Here is a 20,371-nt window from a genome sequence, read left to right as displayed (position 1 = left end):
AATAAAGCAAGGCGACCAGGCCCAAGGTTTGGTTCAAGTGCAAACAAAGGGATGGGCCGCGCCGTGTCTATTTATCGCGTGTGCGGGTGGGAGCCGTCACGTCGCAGAAGACACCGGCGCCCCCCTGTTCATCTTCTTCCTCAAGCAGGGGGTTGGGAGACGGCCGCCGGCAGGGTTGCAAGCTAGGGAAGGGGGAGGGTTGGCGGGGGGAGGGGTGGTAGGTGGGCGGAGCGGCCGGGGTGGTGGAGGGCGGCGGCGGCCTTTAGGTTCCGAGTTGTCGGAACTCCAATGGCCACCGGACCTAGAGGAGGGGGCCGAAGGCGGCGGCGGCCCGGCGGTGGAGGCGGAGGCGAAGAGAAGACGACGCGGCGGTGGCTAGGTGGCGCAGTGGCGGGCTCGGTTAGCGTGGCGGCGGAGGCTGTCGGAGCCGGGGGCGGCGATGAATAGACGCCCCCATGGGCCGACTGGCCTGCAAGTCTAGACGGGCCGAAACAGAAAAGGGCGGGTACTGGGCTGCACAGATGAATTCGGACCAACAGCACCGATGCCTCTGCATTTTTCTTCTGCTCCCGCCGCGATTCGTCGTCGGTGTCTACCCAACTGGCATGTCGTCCCACCGGATAAGCCGCGGGCCCACACGATCGCCTCTATCCTCTCGTCGGCTCGTCCCCAACCCCAACCCAACACAAAACCACACGGCCAGCAGCGCGCGCGCCAACCACCTCACCGCAGCGCCACCGCCGCCGCAGCGCGTCACGGGTCCGCGGCCCTACACCGCGACCATGTTCCCGCCCCTCCTCTCGCGCGCGCCGTCGTCCCCTCTCCTCACCGCCGCGTCCACCTCCACCACCGCCTCGCCGCCGGCGGCGCTGAGGCTGCAGCCGCCGCCCAGCAACAGCAAGCCGCCCGTCGCCACGGCGCTGGCCGCGGCGGCCGCGGCGGGGCTGCTGCTTCTCTCCCCCGCGCCCGCCCCCTCCCGCGCGGACCCGGAGTTCACGGTGTACTACGGGACGGCGGCGAGCGCGGCCAACTACGGCGGGTACGGCGGGAACGCGAGCAAGAAGGACACGGCGGAGTACGTGTACGACGTGCCGGAGGGGTGGAAGGAGCGGCTGGTGTCCAAGGTGGAGAAGGGCACCAACGGCACGGACAGCGAGTTCTTCAACCCGCGGAAGCGGGCGGAGAAGGAGTACCTGACGTTCCTGCCGGGGATCCGAGCGCTGGCGCCGCTCGGCGCCGTGCTCGACAACCTGGCGCTCTCCGACGTCGGGCTGCAGGACCAGATCGCGTCCGCCGACGAGGTGACGTCGGCGGAGCGCGCCGACGGCGCCGGGCAGGTGTACTACGAGTACGAGGTGGCCGGCGCCGGCGCGCACAGCCTCATCTCCGTGACGTGCGCGCGGAACAAGCTGTACGCGCACTTCGTCACCGCGCCCAGCGCCGAGTGGGGCCGCGACGAGGCCGTGCTCCGCCGCCTGCACGAGTCCTTCATGACCATCCAGCCCGGCGCGCCGCCGCCGGCCACCGAGAGCTAACTAGCATCGGCGATCGATGCGGCTTTGCAATTGCAGGTAAGGGTGCGCATCTGTATGAGGGGAAGGGGAGATGGAGCTAGCAAGAAACTGAACTGAGAAGAACAATGTGATTTTGCGGTGTAATATACTGATTAATCAGTTTTGTATAGGATGGAATTGGTTTGCCGCGGCTCCGTCTGTTTCTCAAACAGAAGAAAGGTCTGAACTCTGAACTGAGACGTCTGTATGAGCTCTGAAACTCGCGAGCTCCGTCTACAGCCAGCGGCCCAAACTTTGGGCCTGGTACCAGTTGGGCTACTAGGATAAATATACTCCCACTCTGCATGGGCCGATCCAGCCCATTATACCAGCGCAGAAGCCACTACGGGCCCAAAGGGCCTAAACCCAGCGGCCTTCTTCCAACGACAAAAAGAATCTGAAGAACCTTTCTTAAAAAAACTGAAGCAGCAATCACAAACTCGCATGAAGCTGCAATGATTTACACAGTACTCCACGGAGCACGAGAATTTCACAAGATTATGCTAGCTGGCTGCTGCGAATACAGAAACAGTAATACCGGATGAGCCCCCGCCTCGTAAATGAAAAAAAACCGTCGCATCGAATATTTCGACACATGCATGGAGTACTAAATGAAGTCTATTTATAAAATTTTTTACATAGATGGGCTGTAAATCGCGAGACGAATCTAACGAGCCTACTTAATCTATGATTTGCAACATTGATGTTACAGTAATCATCCACTAATTATTGATTAATCATGTATTACTTAGCATCATTAGATTCGTCTCACGATTTACAACTCATATGTGCAAAACAAATTTGTAAATAGATTTCATTTAGTACTTCAAATTAGTAAGATTCCAAAAAAATTTGCGTTGAACAGGGCCTGAACAACTCGTCTCGCGACACTCCAAACTGTTTGCTGATCGTAGCACTGCGACTCTGCGAGGCGCATTTAGTAGACGAACGACGCAGCTCCGCCCGGCGTGGTCCTGCGCTGCGACGAGCGCTTCCACAAGAGAACTGCAATTAGTTATCCCATATGCCGCGCCAGCCCCGGATCCGCGATGCGATCTGGAAGGGGAAGAAGCAGCCCGGCCGGCCGGCGGGAGCAGTGCCCCGCACAGCACCCGCTGCTGCTTCATCTCACGCCACTTCCCTGTCAGCTTTTCTCCCAGCGAGCAGCTTGCTTGCATCGCTCGCAGCTACAGCTGCGACCTGCCACCACCACCAGGAACCAGCCATGGATGGATCATGGATGGGATCGTCACCCCCAGGCCTCCATCGATCATCCAGCCCCGGCCGGGCCGGCTAGTCTGAGGGGGACAGGAGGGGTAAGTGGCGGCATTTACTCCGGCTCCCTCCCTGCCCTGCGCCGCGTCGTCGTCGGTCTCGCTTGCAGATGCAGTAGTGCCCCCTCGAGGACAACTTGTGGAGCTGCTGCAGCAGGAGCAGGGACAGCTACTGGGCTGTCACTGTTCCAGCACAACCAGTGCGCCTGTACTACCACCCTCTTTGCCGAGACGGGCATTTACTCGAGCTCACCTGCCTCCCATGCCGGCCGTGCCGGGCCACCAGCGGCCGGCCGGCCTACGCCGGCCAACCGTACGTGCGCCACCGTCGCCGTGCACTCTTCCTACTCCATGCGCTCCGATCCGTCTCCTGTCCATCGTCGGAGCACTACAGTGCATGCTGCGTTCAGTAATATCAGTACACCACTAGCAACTACTAATCAGGAGACGAATCGAAATATCATGTTGCTAGCAACTACTAATCTACCACTAGCAACTACCACCAGCGTTAGTTTGACCGAATTAAAGGCATGAAAATTTAATTAACGCATGAAAATCTTGTGGAACCGATCGCGCCTCTAAATGAAGCACGCAGCGGCTAGGAGTAGGAAGCTGCGTGCTGTCGGGGACCTGGGAGGGATTAGGGTTAGGTGCCTGATACGACGAGGAGGGAGAGATAGCAATGCAATGCAAAACGCAGAGCTGAAAAGCGGCTCGTGGAGCTGACCGGGGGAGACAGCCACATGGCTGCTCCTGCGCTGTTAGGGCGCGGGAGGGACAGCGCCCCGCTTGTTTATTCCTCCCCTGCTTCTCCTGGTCTCCCAGATGTTCTCATTAGCGTAAACAATTGGCTAGCCTGCTAGTATTAAATTAACCCCAAGTCGCCACTAATCTGCCACACGCACGCACGGACGAACGAACGCGAGGCCCAGCGCCCAGACGGGAGAATTTAGGGCGCGTTTAGTTCCCCCGGCAAAAATTTTTGAAGGTCAAATCAGCACTTTGACCGAATGTCGGGAGGACTTTTCGGACACTAATTAAAAAACTAATTTCAGAACTCACTTGGAAACCACGAGACGAATCTTTTGAGGCCTTTGACCGCGTCATTAGCACATGTGGGTTACTGTAACACTTATGGCTAATCATGCATTAATTAGGCTTAAAAGATTCGTCTCGTCATGTACATCCAAACTGTGTAATTAGTTTTATTATTTAATTACATTTAGTGCTTCATATATGTGTTTAAAGGAGAGGTGAAAATTTTTGGGAACTAAACGCGCCCTTAATAATTAAGAACGGGGATGTGTGTTGGTAGGTTGGTTTGGTGCCAGTGCTACTCCGATCCTGGTACGCCCACGCGTGCGCCCGTGCGCGTTTCGACATGCCGGCAGCTTCGAGGCATCTGCCGAAGGATCTCTCTCCCAGAGAACGATCAGGAAGCTCGCATCGCGAGACGTGTGATCCAGATCATCATCAACAACTCCCTCTTGTTTCTGGGTACGGTGCAGAAAGGTTTGACGCGCGCGCTCTTCTGGCTGCAGGCGTGTGTGGGGCGATTAGGGAAAGGGACAGGGGCCCCTGTCAGTTCAGTGTTCAGACGAGCTAGGATGCATGGTAGAAGCTTCGTTAAGTATTCACTGATTGATAATGATCCATGACTGAGCACTCATCGTCCATATCGAGACTACTCCAAGCATGATACTCCAGAGATGTACATCTAATCTAATCTAATAATCTTATACTAGGCGGCTTATTTCGAGGTGACCGTCGTCGATGCTGGCATGTTGCCGGGATACGAACATTTCTGCCCAACTTTTCCGCGACAAAGCCTGAATAATTAATAATAATAAGCTGGATGGCGATTAGACTAGTCGTCGTCACACGGCATATGGCTGACCTGCATGAAATGAAGCTTGCAGGTGCCTAGCTAGAGAGAGAGAGAGACATGGACGGAAGGGAAGGCATCGGAGGTGGGGAAAAGGACAGTGCAGGATCGGGAAGGGTGGAGTCTAAGTCACGTTGCTGGGCTGTCTGGTAGCCGGCCCCCATGGCCATATGCAAATGCAATGCAACCCGGCCGTTTCCGGCCGGCCGATCGATCCACAGTCCATTCGCACACGGCCACTCTGCTGCTCACCTGGGCGCCTGTGCTCTCATCAGCTGGTCAGCTATCTCGCTCCACAGGTGACACTAGATTGATGGATGGATTGTTCCCGTGAGGCGACCCTTCAAACAGCCCGTTTGCCGTGCCCCTGCATGCCCTGGCTAGTGCCTGGCCTACACACGCCGAATTGCCAAATTCAACATGAGATATGTTATTACCACGTCACAAAATGTCAACATTAGCATATAAGCAAAAATTTTGTTAGACAACGCATCAATTTTATATTTATCGATTATGGTTTGATTTCGTAATATTGATTGTTGTGAGAATATGCCATATATATAGACTTGTCTTCCTACAACATTTTGACGATGATAATAAACGTGAACCATTATTATTTTTTTGCGAGTAATTAAGTTGAATCATTAGGACTTAGGAGAGCCACATGCAGTGTATATTTTTTTTAAGAAAGGGATATCTGAAATTCACCAGCAAAGGGTTGTCTCGGGGGAGTAGTTCACTACTACTAGTCTCTCATCTTTTGTTGTTCTCGTTACGTGTAATACAAAACTAAATAGCAAGGGGTGTGCTCTAGCGCGTTGTAAAAACTCTTTCTTCTATCTTAATACAAAGATGTGCAATTCTCTTGCGTATTCGATAAAAAAGAAATTCACCAGCAAAGGGCCGGAAACCAAAAGTATAAAGTACACAACCATCACCATCTTTACAAAAGGGCCCAACATATATATATTTTTTAAAAAAAGATTAAAATTCCCGCATGCCCTTCGATCACCTCCATATGTAGAGTCGACGAGCGCACCACCATCCATCGAAGAACTCGCCATCACCGCTTACGGACGAACAAGAAAAATAAAAGATAGCGTCTAGTCGTCTAGACTCTATAGAGAGCTGCTCCTTTCCTTACACCAACGCCACACGTATGGATGGTAAAGTTTAACTTAGATAATTTAAAAATTGGATCAAAAAATTCAGGCTCTTATCTTATATAGTTTTGAGCTAAAAGTATATACGAGTTATACATTGGATCGTAAAGAGACCACTATAGGTCCACATACTCCTCCATGTTCACTTTAAAATCAATTAAAAAGCTAAGGTCGAGGCTTAGATAGAACAAATCTTAAATGCAAGTTGGAGTACGAGCCCTTGTACGGGAAAAACACACGTGTGTACAACGGCGAAACTCCACTAGGAAAACAGTGCACGAAACAAAGGTTGCAACAGCGACGGTGAATCGGTGATGTCATACCACAGGGCCAACTATGCTGTAGTGCCTGTGTATAAGTTGTACACAATGAAATTACTCTACTTCAGGTCAGAAAATGGTGCTCGCACAAAACATCCTCTCTGTCGGAGACATCCAGAATCCACTGTTCGTTCCAATGCCATGCATGTTCCTGCAATTTCCTCGCCCAACCGTCAGTAGTAAAAACCTAGAGCTTGCTTGGCATGTAGCCTTTCTTGGTGTCAACCAATATTTTTTATTTCTTTCTAACAATCTGACCACTCGGAGAAAGTAAAGCTATCGTTATTCCGCCATGCCTGAAGCCGTTAAGGCTGCATGAGCACTTTAACTAGTGTTTTTTTTAAAAAAAATAAAAAGTTCAGTTCAGATGCAATTCTAAGAAATAATGGTCAGCTCGCTGTCCATTCCTAGCTATCCTTCTTTCTATCCAGCCGACGTGAGGAAAGCTCATCATTTGACACGAACTCCTCATGGGATGTATATGAGACGTTCCATCCATCGAGCTTTGGCTATACACACTTTGGTCGGCCATCTCCCACAATCTCTCGAGTGCGCCCAAAAAGTTGATCCTCTCTCGCGCCAAAGAGCTAGCAGCGTGTGGAAAGTTTACATGTGTGTGTTCTTGTTTCGCTTGCTTTGTTTTACCTGCAGGCCAAAGACCAGATCATCAGATTAGTTTATTTGTAATTTTGATCTCGTTTTTTCCTTAATTTGAAATTCGGCTTAGTTGATTTAGTTCAATTACATATGAGTTAATTTGAACTGACATATTTTCTCAACGATTTAAGTACATACAAAAAGAACAGGAAGGCATGTATGTTAACTAGCTAGCTTGCTAGTAGGGGACGATAGTACTACATGTCCACTTGTCCAGTCTCTACAGCTCAATACCTATCATCGCCTTTTCTGCTTCCTCCTTGCAGGGCACACAAACCTGCTGCAGGAATGCTGTGGTATGTCCTACTAGCCACCGCAGGGGGCCTGAGGTTAGTAGATTGGTCTATGCATGTGTTTGCATAGAAAGGGGCATGTCCATCCATAGTAGAAACTTGACTGGGACAGTAGCGATGGATAGATGGGCTCAAGTTTTTCCACATGCAGGGATGAGTGACATCGATGAGGACGATGGAACTGGGGATGCATGCGTTGCCAATGCCGAGGAGGGAGACTAGTAGTGTATGTCCTACACCGTTAGACATGCAGCTGACTAGGTTGGCTGAATGGGGAAATTTTCCCCATTTCGGCCTCTGTGGATATCATGGGCGACGTAGTCATTCAATCTAGAGTACCACATATACTCAACCGCATGCATCCTGCTTGCTTCTCATAAAATTTCTCATCCGATTATTGTGAACCAGTAACAGTAGTGTTGAAAACGGGATGTTCTTGATGACTAATAATCCATCTGATTTAACCTGAATTGCCGCTTGCACTAACACAAACCAAAAACACGCGAGCTACATAGTAGAGATCGATCAGGAGGTCACGCGACCGACCGCGTACTCCTCAACAACGTACCCTAACACAATCTAGTACTACATGCTGCATACTACTCGAGCAACACAAAAGCAACCAATAACAAGAACAACATAGCTAGCTAGCTAACATGCATGATCATCTCGATGCCGGCCGAATAATGCATGCATGGTGTGGTCGACCGATCGATAAGGCGATCACCGCGCCGCCGATGAACGGCCGGCGCCGTCCTGCTCGATCTCGGAGACGGCTCCCTCGTCGTCGTCGTCGAGGCCGTCGACGTTGCATCCGAAGGCGCCGTGTCCGTGGCCGAAGGCCCTGGCGTGGTCCTTGAGCGAGCGCTTGTGCTTGAACTCGGAGCCGCAGAGGCAGTACCAGAGCTTGCCGCAGTTCTTCTCGTGCGTGCGCCAGTCGCCCTTGACGGCGAAGGCCTTGCCGCACTTGCGGCAGAGGAAGGGCTTGAGCCCGTGCTTGCGCTTGTAGTGCGTCTGCAGCGTGCGGAAGTCCTTGAGCGGCCGCGCCCGCGGGTGGTCGATGTTGTTGCGGCACCCCGCCGCGCAGCAGTAGCACGGCAGCCGGAGCATCGCCGTCGGCTGGACGCCGCGCAGCGACTCGGGGCCCTTGCGGTACTGCGACCCGTGGCCCCACATGTGCATCTGCAATATTGCATTGTTGATGGATGCAAGATTATTGTTGATGGATTATGGTAATATTGATGTCCAAACATAATGGAAATGAAAGCAAATTTAAGATCATATATATATCATCACATGTCGAGTTTTTTTTCATTATTTATGCAGGAGAGTTTATAGATTGGTGGCATAGCATAATCATGTGGGTCTACACCTAGTAGCTATTAATGCACTGACCCATGATGCCTTGAAGAGTATATATAGTGTATACACTGTATACTATATGAATGTTTGAAATTATACTCTTATTTAATTAGGTCTAGATATAAGCTTGTTTGGAGTTGTGACCAAAGCATGGCCTGACTTGGTTGAACCCAATCCTTGCTCTACAGCAGCCAAGACCTTTTTCCATGCAGCAGTGGATAGTGGTGTAATCAGTTCCAAACAGTGCAGTGATCTTTGAGGATGAGGGGCTGAGGGCTATATACTCTGGCAACTGGGTAAAGCCTTTGCTTGTGTTTGTTTTGTGAGTTGGTGTTGCTTCTTTAAAGAGATCGATCAGCTAGCAAGCCAGAGCGGCACTATGGCCGGCTACAGGAAGAACACTGCAGATCTCTTGGGAGGCGCGCAGGAGGAGAGAAGACTCAGAGACTGCCATGCGGCAGGCCATGATGCCACACAATCTTATGCTTTCCAAACCATGAAAGCCTGCCCCTGAAACAACCCGTATATCTGGCCAAATCTCACGAGCCATGACCCATGAGTGATCAGAACCGGGGTGCTAGTAGTGGCCTAGTAGTACTGGGGAAACTAGAAAGTAACCAGCAGATGGATCAGAGCTAAGATAAGAGAGAGAAGCAAAGGTGAAATCTTCACACCACTCACTCGTATGAATCTTCAAAAGGCAGGCGCCCAAAGAAAAGCATAAAGATGCATGGCTGCATGCATGGCTGCCCCTGGCATGCCAGTCTAGTTCAATCACGCAAAAGGCCCCCCCACACTGTGCATCAGCCTCTGGGCTTGAGTCTGTTTCATGGCATGCAACTAGCTCCAAAGCTAGTAGCCGGCCAGGAACCATGATGGCCAGTCGATCCAAGAATCAAATAAACTAGCAGGTGATGAAGAACTAGAACAGCTAGCAGCAAGGCAGGAACAAGAAGAACAATTAGATCGAGGTAGGGGTGAGCATGGGCAAGGGCAACCGACCTGCATGTTGTTGTAGCGGTTGAAGGTCTTGTAGCAGACGGGGCACGAGAACTGGGTGGGCCCGATGAGGATCTGCGCCGGCGTCGGGATCCAGTACTGCCCCTTGTTGAGCCTCCCGATGGGCGTCGACGCGAACCCTAGCGGCACCATCTCGTCGCCGTCGCCGGCGCCGGTGTCCACCTTGCACTCCTCGTCCTCCTCGGCCTCCACGCCCCTGCCCGTGAGCCCCGACAGGAGGTCAGCCTCCGTGCCGCCGCAGCCGTTCGCGGGCGCCGCGGGCAGGCCGATGCGCAGGGCGACCGCGGCGTCGTCCGTGGACGCCCCGGCCTCCACGTCCATCGGGTCGCCGCCGTCGTCGCAGCAGGAGGGCATGCAGTTGAGGTCGGCGAAGAGCGGCGCGCGCGCGGCGGAAGGGGTCGCGGAGCTGCCGGCGACCTCCCGTGGGAAGTCATCGGCGTCGTCGTCGGAGTCGTAGTCCGCCGCTACATGCTCTCGGGCGCCGCGCGTGGGCGACTGAGAGAGGAGGGGCAGCGCCTCCCGGAGCGGAGGCGAGGGAGGGCTGTCGTGGAGAGGCGGCAGCGTCGGCTGCGGCTGGAAGAAGCAGGCCGGGTACTGAGGCGTGGCGGCGGGGTAGAGGCTGGTGTACGGTGGAAGGGGAGGAGGGAGATGGGCAGCTGGAGCTGCCGGGAAGGAGGTGGTGTAGTAGTAGTAGGGGTTCTTGAAGAAGCTCGTGTAGGGGTCTTCCATGGAAGGATCGACGGATGGGGTGGTTTCTTGCTGTGTAGTACACTCAGTCTCACTCTCCCTGTAGTTTGCTTCTGTTCTCGGCTATCTGCTGGTTTGGGGTGAGGCGCCGTGGTTGGCAAGGGGTAGTTATAGTGGTGAGGCGGTGAGGCCGTGAGGGAGACAGCAGGCAGCCGCAGGATAAATTATGGGAGTAGCTTTGTTCTTCTGGCGGTTGTATTCTGGTAGGGAAGCCGGAGCTTACCAGCTGGGGGCTTCGAGTTGTAATGGATGGTATACCGGCCAGGGTGCGATCAGGATCATCGGGGGCTTTATTAGGGCTGTATTTAGTTCGCGAAAAGGTTTGGATTTTGATACTGTAGCATATTTTGTCGTTACTCGACAAACAATGTTCAATTATAAATTAATTAGACTTAAAAGATTCATCTCGTGCTAATCAGTTAGACAGTGTATTTAGTTATTTTTTTCAACTATATTTAATGTTTCGTGCATGTGTCAAACGATTCGATGTGATGGATACTGTAGAAATTTTTTGGAAACTAAACAGGGCCCGGTCATAAAGACCAAAATAAGTGATAAAACAATCTTTATAGAGAAAAATATTTATCTCACTTATATAAGTTTGGAGTTCGTGATAAAGAAGAAAAGGAGAAGTATGAAGAAGAAAAAGAGAGAAAGCAGGAAGAAGGAGAAATAAAGCCCCCCCACCGCCTTGTGTTAGTCTAAACGTTAAACGGTGAATGGTCGGTTACCTATCACTTAGCAAAAAGTCGGTATACACGGACGTTTAATTAAATATTTTTTTAACGATCAAAATGATTTTGCAAGACTTTACACGGCTAATCGGTCTACATTAATATTGGTACCCATCAAATAACATTTTACACGCTGTGTAAACGGTGAAAACAGCGTAAGTTCCTGAACTCACTTGTTTGTGAGGGAGCACATGCATTATGCTTTGCTAAAAATTAATATAGAACGAAACAATTGCCACTTCACGTTAGCATATTTGACGCCGAGTGCTTCACTACCACGGCGGCGGCGGCTTGCGACTGTGTCAACAGCCCGTGGCTCCGATGGCCCTCGGCGTGCGCAACTCGTCTTTGGCTGAGCTCAAGCTCGAAGACGTCTTTTTCGCCCCAGTGGCCACCGCCGTGGGGGCTCCGATAGCCGCCCCCTGTTGGGGTCCTATTGGACGCTCTATGGGCATTCTGATGGAGGTACCGGGGGTCGTCGGTCACCCGCTTTGTTCCTTGTGCGCAGGCTCTTAGGCGAAAGTCTAGCTTATGCCGGTGATGATGGTGTCATGATCATCATTTTACTTATTGAAGGTGTTACTATGAGAACTTTAATCTACAGGGACAGATCCAGAGATCGACTCAGTATCACAAGTTGACCAGAAGGCAAAGACTGTTGACGACCCTCACATCAAGAGTTTTAAGAAGGGGAAAATTGGTCTCATAGCATCTAAAGATCGCTATATCCGGAAAATACCACTAAAATTTTGTCGTTCCGTAAAATAGCATCAAACGAACCAATGTTACCCGAAAATCGCATTCCGTCATGTTTTCTGTTATTTGTCAGTCACGAGCGTCTTCTTCCTGCCTTCCTACCACTTCCGCTCCTCCCTCCCTCCCCTTGCCATGGCCACCAGCACTCCGGCAGCAGCCGGCGGCGGCTCTGGTGGTGGACGCCGAGTGCCTCGCGTATGTGGCTCCCGCTCACTACTCATCCTGCTCCCTAGCTGGCTGGCTCCCAAAGCCCTCTGCTCGCGCTTGCTTCTGCTTGCCGCGGGGAGGGACTTCATGGCATCCCACGCCGCGGGCACTCCTGCGCTCCACTAGCGGGCCTCCGCCGCCAGCTGCTCGAGCACCACAGATCAAGCGCGAGCACCACGGCATCGGCGTCCAGCACGCAGTCGCGCCCCTTCACCGCGACGCCGACAGCGCGGCCGTCCTGCAGCACGCAGTCGCGCCCCTTCACCGCGACGCCGACAGCGCGGCCGTCCTGCACCACCACGTCCGGTGTGCCGAGCTCCCGAGAACACCGACGGATTGCCCAGGCCGGGAGCAACGGGTGCGCCCGCACGGTGTGAGCGGCTGCCACACCCCGATGCCCGCCCACGGCCGACCAGGAGGTGGCATGGCCGGTTCGACGGCCCTGCTCCCCGTCACGGCCGGCCGGCGCCGCAACGGTCGGTCTACCGGCTCGCTTCATCCCCGTCGCTCATCACCACCCTGCGCGTGCCGTCGTTCGGGTGCTAAGTCGGCGGCCGAGTGCTGCGTGGGGCGCCGGCCTCGACCCTGCGCAGCTGCGCTGCCTCGCTCCGGCGAGCAGATGCGGCTCCGCGCCTGCCCCATTCGCGTGGCCGTTCGGGTGGCCCGGCCCATCCGCTCCGCCTTGCTGAGCACGGGGGCGCGGCCCTGCACAGGAGAGGAAGGAGGTGGAGCTCGCGCAGCCTTGGAGGATGGAGAGCTACGAGCCGCCCAAAGGCAAGGTAGCCGGAGCGACACCACGGTGGAAGACGACGGAGGAGAAGCGGTGGCAAAGTTCGAGAGGTAGTGCTTCCCTGGGTGCTTGGCCGGCGGTAGGCTGGTCAAGGAGGCGGCGTGCGGAGAGCGGGTGCAGGTGCCGGTCGTCCTTGTGGGGGTGAGCAGCGTCGGGGCAGGGAGGAGGTTGACGTAGCGGACGGCGTTTGCTTCAAAACGTGACAAAATGCTATTTTCGGGTAACGTTTGTTCTTTCGATGCTATTTTACAGAACGACGAAATTTTAATGGTATTTTTCAGATATGGCGATCTTTAGATGCTATGAGACCAATTTTCCTTTTAAGAAGACAGTTGATGATGTGAGATTTTTATTACGACATGAGGACAATTGGACAAATGTAAGGTTGAAGGAAGGATTTCGAAGAAGATTGAAGCTTAGTCTTTCGTTTTTTTCTTATTTCTTTCATTTTTATCTTTTATGTTTTATGTTTCTCGGTTGGAGGTTTAGAGTCTAAGTATTCATGTAAGCTTCTGGCTTTTGTGGCCAGATATATTTCTATATGGTCGAAGACATTCACCTATGAATATTCAAGATCGAATTTTTTTTCTTAATCTAAAAAAATTCAAACCATTCAAGAACAGCGGAAAAACACAATATATGTACTATGGAACTTATTATTGACTCGCCAATTGTAACGAACCCTGCTATTGATTGATGAAGAAAAACGGATTTCGTGCAGCATACCAACGGCGGACGACAATCATCCGATACATCCTGAAACAAAAATGCATGCTATGAGCCGTTGACTTGTAGTTCTAGCTGGGGCCAGTGCAATAATCTACCACGACGACTCCGGCCGACTACCCACCCCACACCTGGACAGGAAAAGGCGACCCAAAATCCAGCCTGCATGCTGCATGCAGCATGGCCACATGCGCCCCGGTTGCCGAGGCCCGGACGACTCCGAACGAAACCAGCCGAGAAACGGCTCGCCGGAAGCGACACCACACGCATGCATTGCCGACGCCATTCCGGCCGCAGCACTAAACAAATCCACGCCTTTTCCCATCCGGACATTACATGGCTGATGATCCGTCCATCGGCAACCCGCACGATCCACACACCCCCGCGTGCGCCGCGTATTGTTTACGGGCTACGCCACGGGCGTGGTGTGCGGTCGCGGCGACAGGGGGAGCGAGCCGGCCGGCACCGGGCGCGTGACCTGCTCGGCAGGCCGGCACCCGCCTCGGGACGCGCGGCGCCCGGTCGGCCCCTGCCGCTTCCGCCCGGCCGGGGTCTCCATCCCGAAGGCCGCGGGAAGGGCTCCGGGCTCCGGCACCGATCCTGTTGCCGGCGCGCACGCGCGCGCGGGGGGCGCTCGGCGGCGCGGAACCTCTGCCTGGCTGCCGTGCCCCGCCGCGCGCACTCCTTGCTCTGGTTGGATATAGGAATTTGCCTGCCTGCCTGCCTGCCCCCGCGCGCGCGCCTCGTAGTCTGCCGACTGGATTGCCGCGTGCTCGGTCGGGCGCGGCTGGCTCGCCACCGCCACCGCGTCCGCTTTTCACACCGGGTCTCATCGTCCGCGGCCGCGGCCGTGCCGCGCGTGCGCGCGGCAGCCTGCTCGGGAAGGAGTTGGAACGCTGCGGTGGAAGCGGGATTTCGGGGGGCTCCCGACCAACCGCCCGGGCGCCCTGATTCGAATTTCGGCCCTCTTCCTTGTGGACTGTGGTATGTATTTGTGGCATTTCCAATATCAGAGCAAAGTATTATAGGAGGATGTAAGTTGACTGAATTCTACGTGGAGGAGTGAGAAGAGGAGAGAGAGAAAAAGTGGGCGTTTTACTGTGCGCCGACTCAAGCAGGCGGTTTGGCCTCTGCTCATGGGCCCGCCCAAACCCAGGCGCCCGCTTGCCGCCTCCTGCTGGCGCAGAGCTGCCCATGCAGCCAGCAGGCCGGCTGGGTTATTACCCATGCCCTCAGTCGCGCAGGGTGCCCGATCTTCTATAGTAATCGTAATCGCTCGTTCTTTAATCCTAATCGACGCAATAATTTTTTTTCTCGCAAAAACGTAAACGCCAGGTATGACTAGGGGTGATAAAGGACCCTAGATTTTTGCCTAGAAAATTTAAAAGCTAGACCCTAAAAGAGTTGGGCTCTAATCCTATTCAATTTTGACCTAAAATATTTAAGACCTATATGTGCTGTGAAGAGAATACTAGGGTCATGGCCCATTACCACCTCTAGGTACGAGTGAGTGGATGTGCTCAAGAAAATAATGAGCACAAGGGAACTTAGGGCCCTTGTGCAATTTTCATGTGGTAACTTTGTGAACTGTGATGAATGATGACATATGCACTTGCGAAAGACAGTCCTGAATCATTTGAGTAGTGTAGTGCAATGTTAGCCTAACGCTAAACAGTTTTTTTAGTAAAAAGTCGGTATACACGGTTGTTTAAACGTCTTTTTAAATGGTCGAAACGGTTTTGCACGGTTTTACACGGCTAATAGGCCTACATGACTACCTATAGATTAGCATTTATATGTCATGTAAACGGTGTAAACAGCCATGCAGACGAACAGTGTGTAGTGGTGGAGACGTGGGGGGTAAGACTCTCACAAGGTTTCAAATCCAATCGAACTTGACGTCATAGTATATCATGTATATATAAGGGGGTGTTTGCTTTGATTCAAGTGGTAATGCTCCAACGTGCTAAACTCTATCTATCAAACAGGAGTGCTAATGTCGTGAGCTGAACTTTAATTAGTATTAAAAAAGATTATCAGTCTGAGTGCTAAAATTTAGCACTCAACTTTGGGTCATGCAAACCCGGCCAATTCTGCCTGTCAGTAAAATTTCCAATTTGTACGGTGCTACTGATCAGATAGCCCTTTAATTATTTCATTTGCCAACTGATATTCTAATTCGTCGTTGACCATGCATTTCGTGCCATGATGCGGTGACATTGTTGAACAAGGACGATTGCATCACTGTACCGGTGAATGCTTCTGGGCAATGAAGTCCTGTCGGCCGGCGTCTTGTAATCCGGGGTACACGCACAATCCATCCCGGCCAGCCTCTGTATCTCGTGTCCATATGATCGATTCTTTTTTTACTAGATCTGAAATATGGACGGAGGTGCCGGTTGCAATTTTTTTTTGAAAGGGATCGAATTTTATTAAAAAATAACCCCTTTTACAACTGAGACCTCAATATAAAATAAAATTACATTGAAGCATGCCACTGGGTCTCTACCCTTCTTTTTCCTTGCAACGGCGCCGTCCACTGCTTCAGGAAACTCCATCGCCGTGGAAGAACACCAGATCCGAACAGAACCGCAGTCCCCACCAACAGAAGGCTCCACAGATGTGGAGGCCGCAAAAGAGGCTCTATATGCTCAACCACTGTAGGGAGTAAAAGGCGCCGAAAGCACATCGACCATATCTTCTGAAGGTTGAACCAAATATAAGATCCGATGTAGCCATTAGCCATTACTAATGGCGGCCGGAAGAGCAGATCTGCCACCGCCAGTAGTAGCACCAGCGACCGAAAAGACGATTCCACCAGAGGGGAAAACAGATCCAATCCTTCCTCAAAGAGGATTAGGCCAACGTATCTCGATACATCTACTGGAGAAGATCCAATACGACATAGAAAATCAAATCGAAACACATCGAAAAGACGATCCAAATTCTAACCTAATTATTTTGGAGAAAAAAATTATTAAACAAAAATCTAACGATGAAGTAGATCTCCAAGAAAATGAACCCCCGCCACCTTGCCACCGGCTGGGAGGCCGGAGACGAGAGGAAACGGGGGCCCGAGGAGGAGGCGGCGGCGGCGGGCGGCGGGCGGCAAGCGCGGCACGGAGGCGATAACCGATCATGGTGCCGGTCGCAGTTAGTACTTAGTAGGCAAGGCAAACAGCACATTGATGCCACACTATAGCTTGCAGCAGACATCCTGTGTTGTCCTGTGTGTGTGACTGTGATTACCTAAGCCTTTTTTTGTACCTGCAGGCTTAGAAAAACTACTGCATGCATGCAATATATGTTCATTGTATACGCATGCATGCATGGTCGAAACTGGAATATGCATGCATGGATCCCGGCCTCACGAGCATAAATGTGCATATCAGGCACAGGAAACCTATCTCTTTTTTTTTCCAAATTTTATTGTCAATTGATCATCACATTAGTTTGTTTAAAGGGAAAAGTCTAGTTTGCACCCCAGAACTATCATAGAAATCTAATTTTCAACATTCATACAAAATTTGGATAACAAAGGCCATCCAAATGTTGAAACTAGACAAATTTGACCCCTTAGCTGGTTTTGAAGTTGGTTTTTTATTTTGTGAGAATTAAAAATATTTAGTTTTAAACTAAAAAATTTATAAGTAGTTCATTTTAAATAAAAAATGCGAAATGAGTATCAAAATTTTTCTAAAAATGTAACCTAGCTATTGCATGATACTTTTTAGTTATTCATATCCAATTTTTTTTATTTTCATAATATTTGGTTGCTTGCAGTTATGTCTATTATTTTCAATAACTAAGATTTAAATAAAACAATAATAGATAGGCTACAATTTTAGAAATTTTTTGATACTAGTTTTGAATTTTTTTGATTTAAAATGAATTAGTTTTGATTTTTTAGATCTAATTAGAATTTCTTTAATTTTTTAAAATGCAAAACCGCCCTAAAAATCACTCCAAGGGCTAAATTTGTCTGGTTTCAATAAATGGTTGGTTTATATTATCTAGTTTTGTAGTTAAAAGTTAAAAATCGGATTTCTGTGATAATTCGAGAGTGTAATTCGGAATTTCTTATTTAAAAGACAATATCACATACATCACCACATACTTTTGAGATGTATTATCATGAGGGAATGAAACCTCGTTAGTATTTTTACCATAATTTTGAGGTGATCTAATAACCTGCTATCCTACAATCGGTTGCTTCGCGAAACAACCATTTTATTCTAACACCATCCAAAATTCAACGGAAAACTGCACTAAACAACTTATTACGTACGTATATGCTGACGTGTAATATAGAATTACAGTATGACTCCATCTTTGCATGGTATATATGCAGTTAGACGCAGGACAGATACGATCATATCATACGTACGAGGAGTCGTAGCTATCTCGGATCATCGGTGTAGAAACACACCCACTGATTTAGGCTGTCACTGTAGCTTCACCTCGCTAGCTCGATCGACTTTGCTTTCAGTGTCGCTCGATCGAGCAACTATGTGACGCCCACGCACACCACTATACCCATTCACCGGCCTACGCCTGACGAGAAAATGACGCAGGTGAGCAGCTACGCGTATGCGTGCAGTGCCCCTATATCTAGCAAGTAGCAAAGTGCGGTTAGCTAGACAGCATTGAAGGCGTGCACTGTGCGCGCTTCCTTGTTGTTGGGTGCCCATTTCGGCACAGGTGACGGCCCTCCGGGAGCGTTCAAATCAAGTATGCGAACTGTTCACTCGTACAGTGTACCGTTGTGGCCGGCCTCTGATCGGACCAACCGGCCACTGTTCCAATTCATTGGGTTTGCTACTTGAGCTAGCCGCTGCCCCGGCCGGCCCTGTGCACAATCCGGCGGTCCCGCGAGCACAGATCCTAACACGGCGCCGCCCATGGGACGAGTGTGTACTACTCCCATCCGATAACAAGTAAATGGATGTTTCCACCTCCAAAACATGACAAGTAAATGGAGTATGTCATAAAATATTTTTAAAACTAGCAAACTAAAGATGTACTTTTTTATATATAAAATTACATCCCGGTACAAATGTGATTGTATCATTTTCAAATATCCGAACTCAGCATGGTGATGAAATTCTCCCCACATCTCGTGAAACTTCATCATTCTCTCTCATTGTTATGTCAGCAAAAATGATGGTATTTAATGTCATAAAACTCTCCATAAATTTTTTATTAAGACCGGCCTTAGCAGCCCTCGTGTATTTTTCTAATAGAAGCGATGTCCAACGCTAGTACGATACAACTTGGTGGGTCCAGTCAGACGGTGCGCGGATCCTTTCATAATAACTCGGTGAGATGTTATGATAGTGCTAGGAGAAGGTGGGGACTGTACGTGGTGCCCGGCCTGATATAATCAAGCAGAGATTAGAGTATAAGCCCCATACGGTAGAGGATGACTCCGGGCAGACAGAGTGGGTTCAAGGTATGATCATAAACCCGGAACAGTGAGGCCATTGAATCGGAAATAGTGGCCAGAGAACAAGGCACTGCTGGCGTGATGCGCACATAGTGTTGTGGTTGCACGGAAGGACAGGAGCCAGACACTGGACGCCCTGCCCGGGGATGGCATTTATAAGCCCCAGGACAGAGAATGCACGGAACAGCTAGCACCTCTCTCTCCATCTCCAATGCAAGTCTCAGTTGTATAGTTTTACGATGCAGTTATCAAAACTGAGAATTAGATAATCGTGACGGCTGAGTTTTATAGGGATGAAACTCTCCTCCCATCTCTTAAAATTTTCTCCTTTTCTCTATTTGCCATGTCAACAAAATTGATGATGTAGCATAGAATTTAATATCATAAAACTCTTAATAAAACCCTACTGAGATTGGCATGATTAACTCACCACAAACATTAGCTGTATTTTGGTTAATTTCTATCCTATTATCTTCCTCAAAACCACGGTCTCTATCTTGTGAAACGAAACGATGACTGATCCTAGAATTGCATTGAATCTGTGTGGAGGGAGGGAACGAAGACAATGCGTCGCCGCAGCAGGTTCTTGCATTGCTCGCCGAGTTTCAAGCTGGGTGTGGGGGCTCCTTGTCCCGGGCCATGGTCAGGTGTACCACATAAGTCTGTTGTGAGGTGAGCTCCTGCCATTTGTAGCCTGCAACGAAAGGTTTCATACTGCTGCCTGAAGAAGTGATGAGCCTGGTAACCATGTTCACCGGTGGGTGCCTAGCTAGTGCGTGCCGTGGCATACGTGTATCGTGCACGTCAGGATTTGTGTGGGGCGCTGCTGGGGTCACGCGGGTGACCCTTATCAAACTTATCACCTACTGCAAATTTTATGTTTTTGGGGCCTAAACTGGTACAACAAACTGGCACATAGTCAAATTTGTTTCAGAATAAATTTATTTTGTTCCAGAACAATTTTAATTTTATTCTAGCAATATAAAAAATTTGTTCGGGAACAAAAATTTTTTGTTCCGTAACAAAAAATAATTATTGGAGCTTGTGCGATGGTTTGACTGACAGTAGCCCGAGCGACTCATAACATACTCATAACATTTGCCGATTTGATGGGCCGCTCACTGTTAGTCCCTCGGAAAATTACCCAGGGCGAGCCCAATGAATCTGGGAATATATGGGCCGTGGCCCGGCAAGCCATGCCCATCTCACGCCCATATAAACAGAAGGGCCCGGCAGCAACTCCCCATTGCTGGCCGCTGTCAAAGTCCTGTCCCCCCTTCCAGCTACTCGCCCTAGGTTCCAAGCAGACAGAACAACGTACACCTGGGCACGAGCACTGTGAGCCACACTGATCAAGCCGGCACAAGGTGGCGGACTCGCGAACCCCGCTTCGGCGCCATGACAAAACTGATCGAATCATACAGCATGCGCAATGGAG

The 20,371-nt window shown here is 50.7% G+C and overlaps 2 protein-coding genes across 2 annotated transcripts; one reads left to right on the top strand and one right to left on the bottom strand.

Moving 5' to 3' along the window:
* Nucleotides 1-440: 440 nt before the first annotated feature.
* Nucleotides 441-1,747, top strand: LOC120712780 (thylakoid lumenal 19 kDa protein, chloroplastic-like). Its single transcript, XM_039998657.1, has one exon. It carries the CDS (start codon nt 456-458, stop codon nt 1,533-1,535), a length of 1,080 nt encoding a protein of 359 aa, XP_039854591.1. The 5' UTR covers nt 441-455; the 3' UTR covers nt 1,536-1,747.
* Nucleotides 1,748-7,581: 5,834 nt separating this feature from the next.
* Nucleotides 7,582-10,341, bottom strand: LOC120712778 (zinc finger protein WIP2-like). The gene is made up of 2 exons (XM_039998650.1): nt 9,510-10,341; nt 7,582-8,327 (listed from the first exon to the last, which is right to left on the bottom strand). The coding sequence occupies exons 1-2, from the start codon at nt 10,254-10,256 to the stop codon at nt 7,869-7,871; spliced, it is 1,206 nt and encodes a 401-aa protein (XP_039854584.1). The 5' UTR covers nt 10,257-10,341; the 3' UTR covers nt 7,582-7,868.
* Nucleotides 10,342-20,371: the final 10,030 nt, after the last annotated feature.

This window comes from Panicum virgatum, chromosome 6K (assembly GCF_016808335.1).
Source record: "Panicum virgatum strain AP13 chromosome 6K, P.virgatum_v5, whole genome shotgun sequence".
Classification (NCBI taxonomy): domain Eukaryota; kingdom Viridiplantae; phylum Streptophyta; class Magnoliopsida; order Poales; family Poaceae; genus Panicum; species Panicum virgatum.
This window is presented reverse-complemented; position numbering and strand designations above follow the sequence as displayed.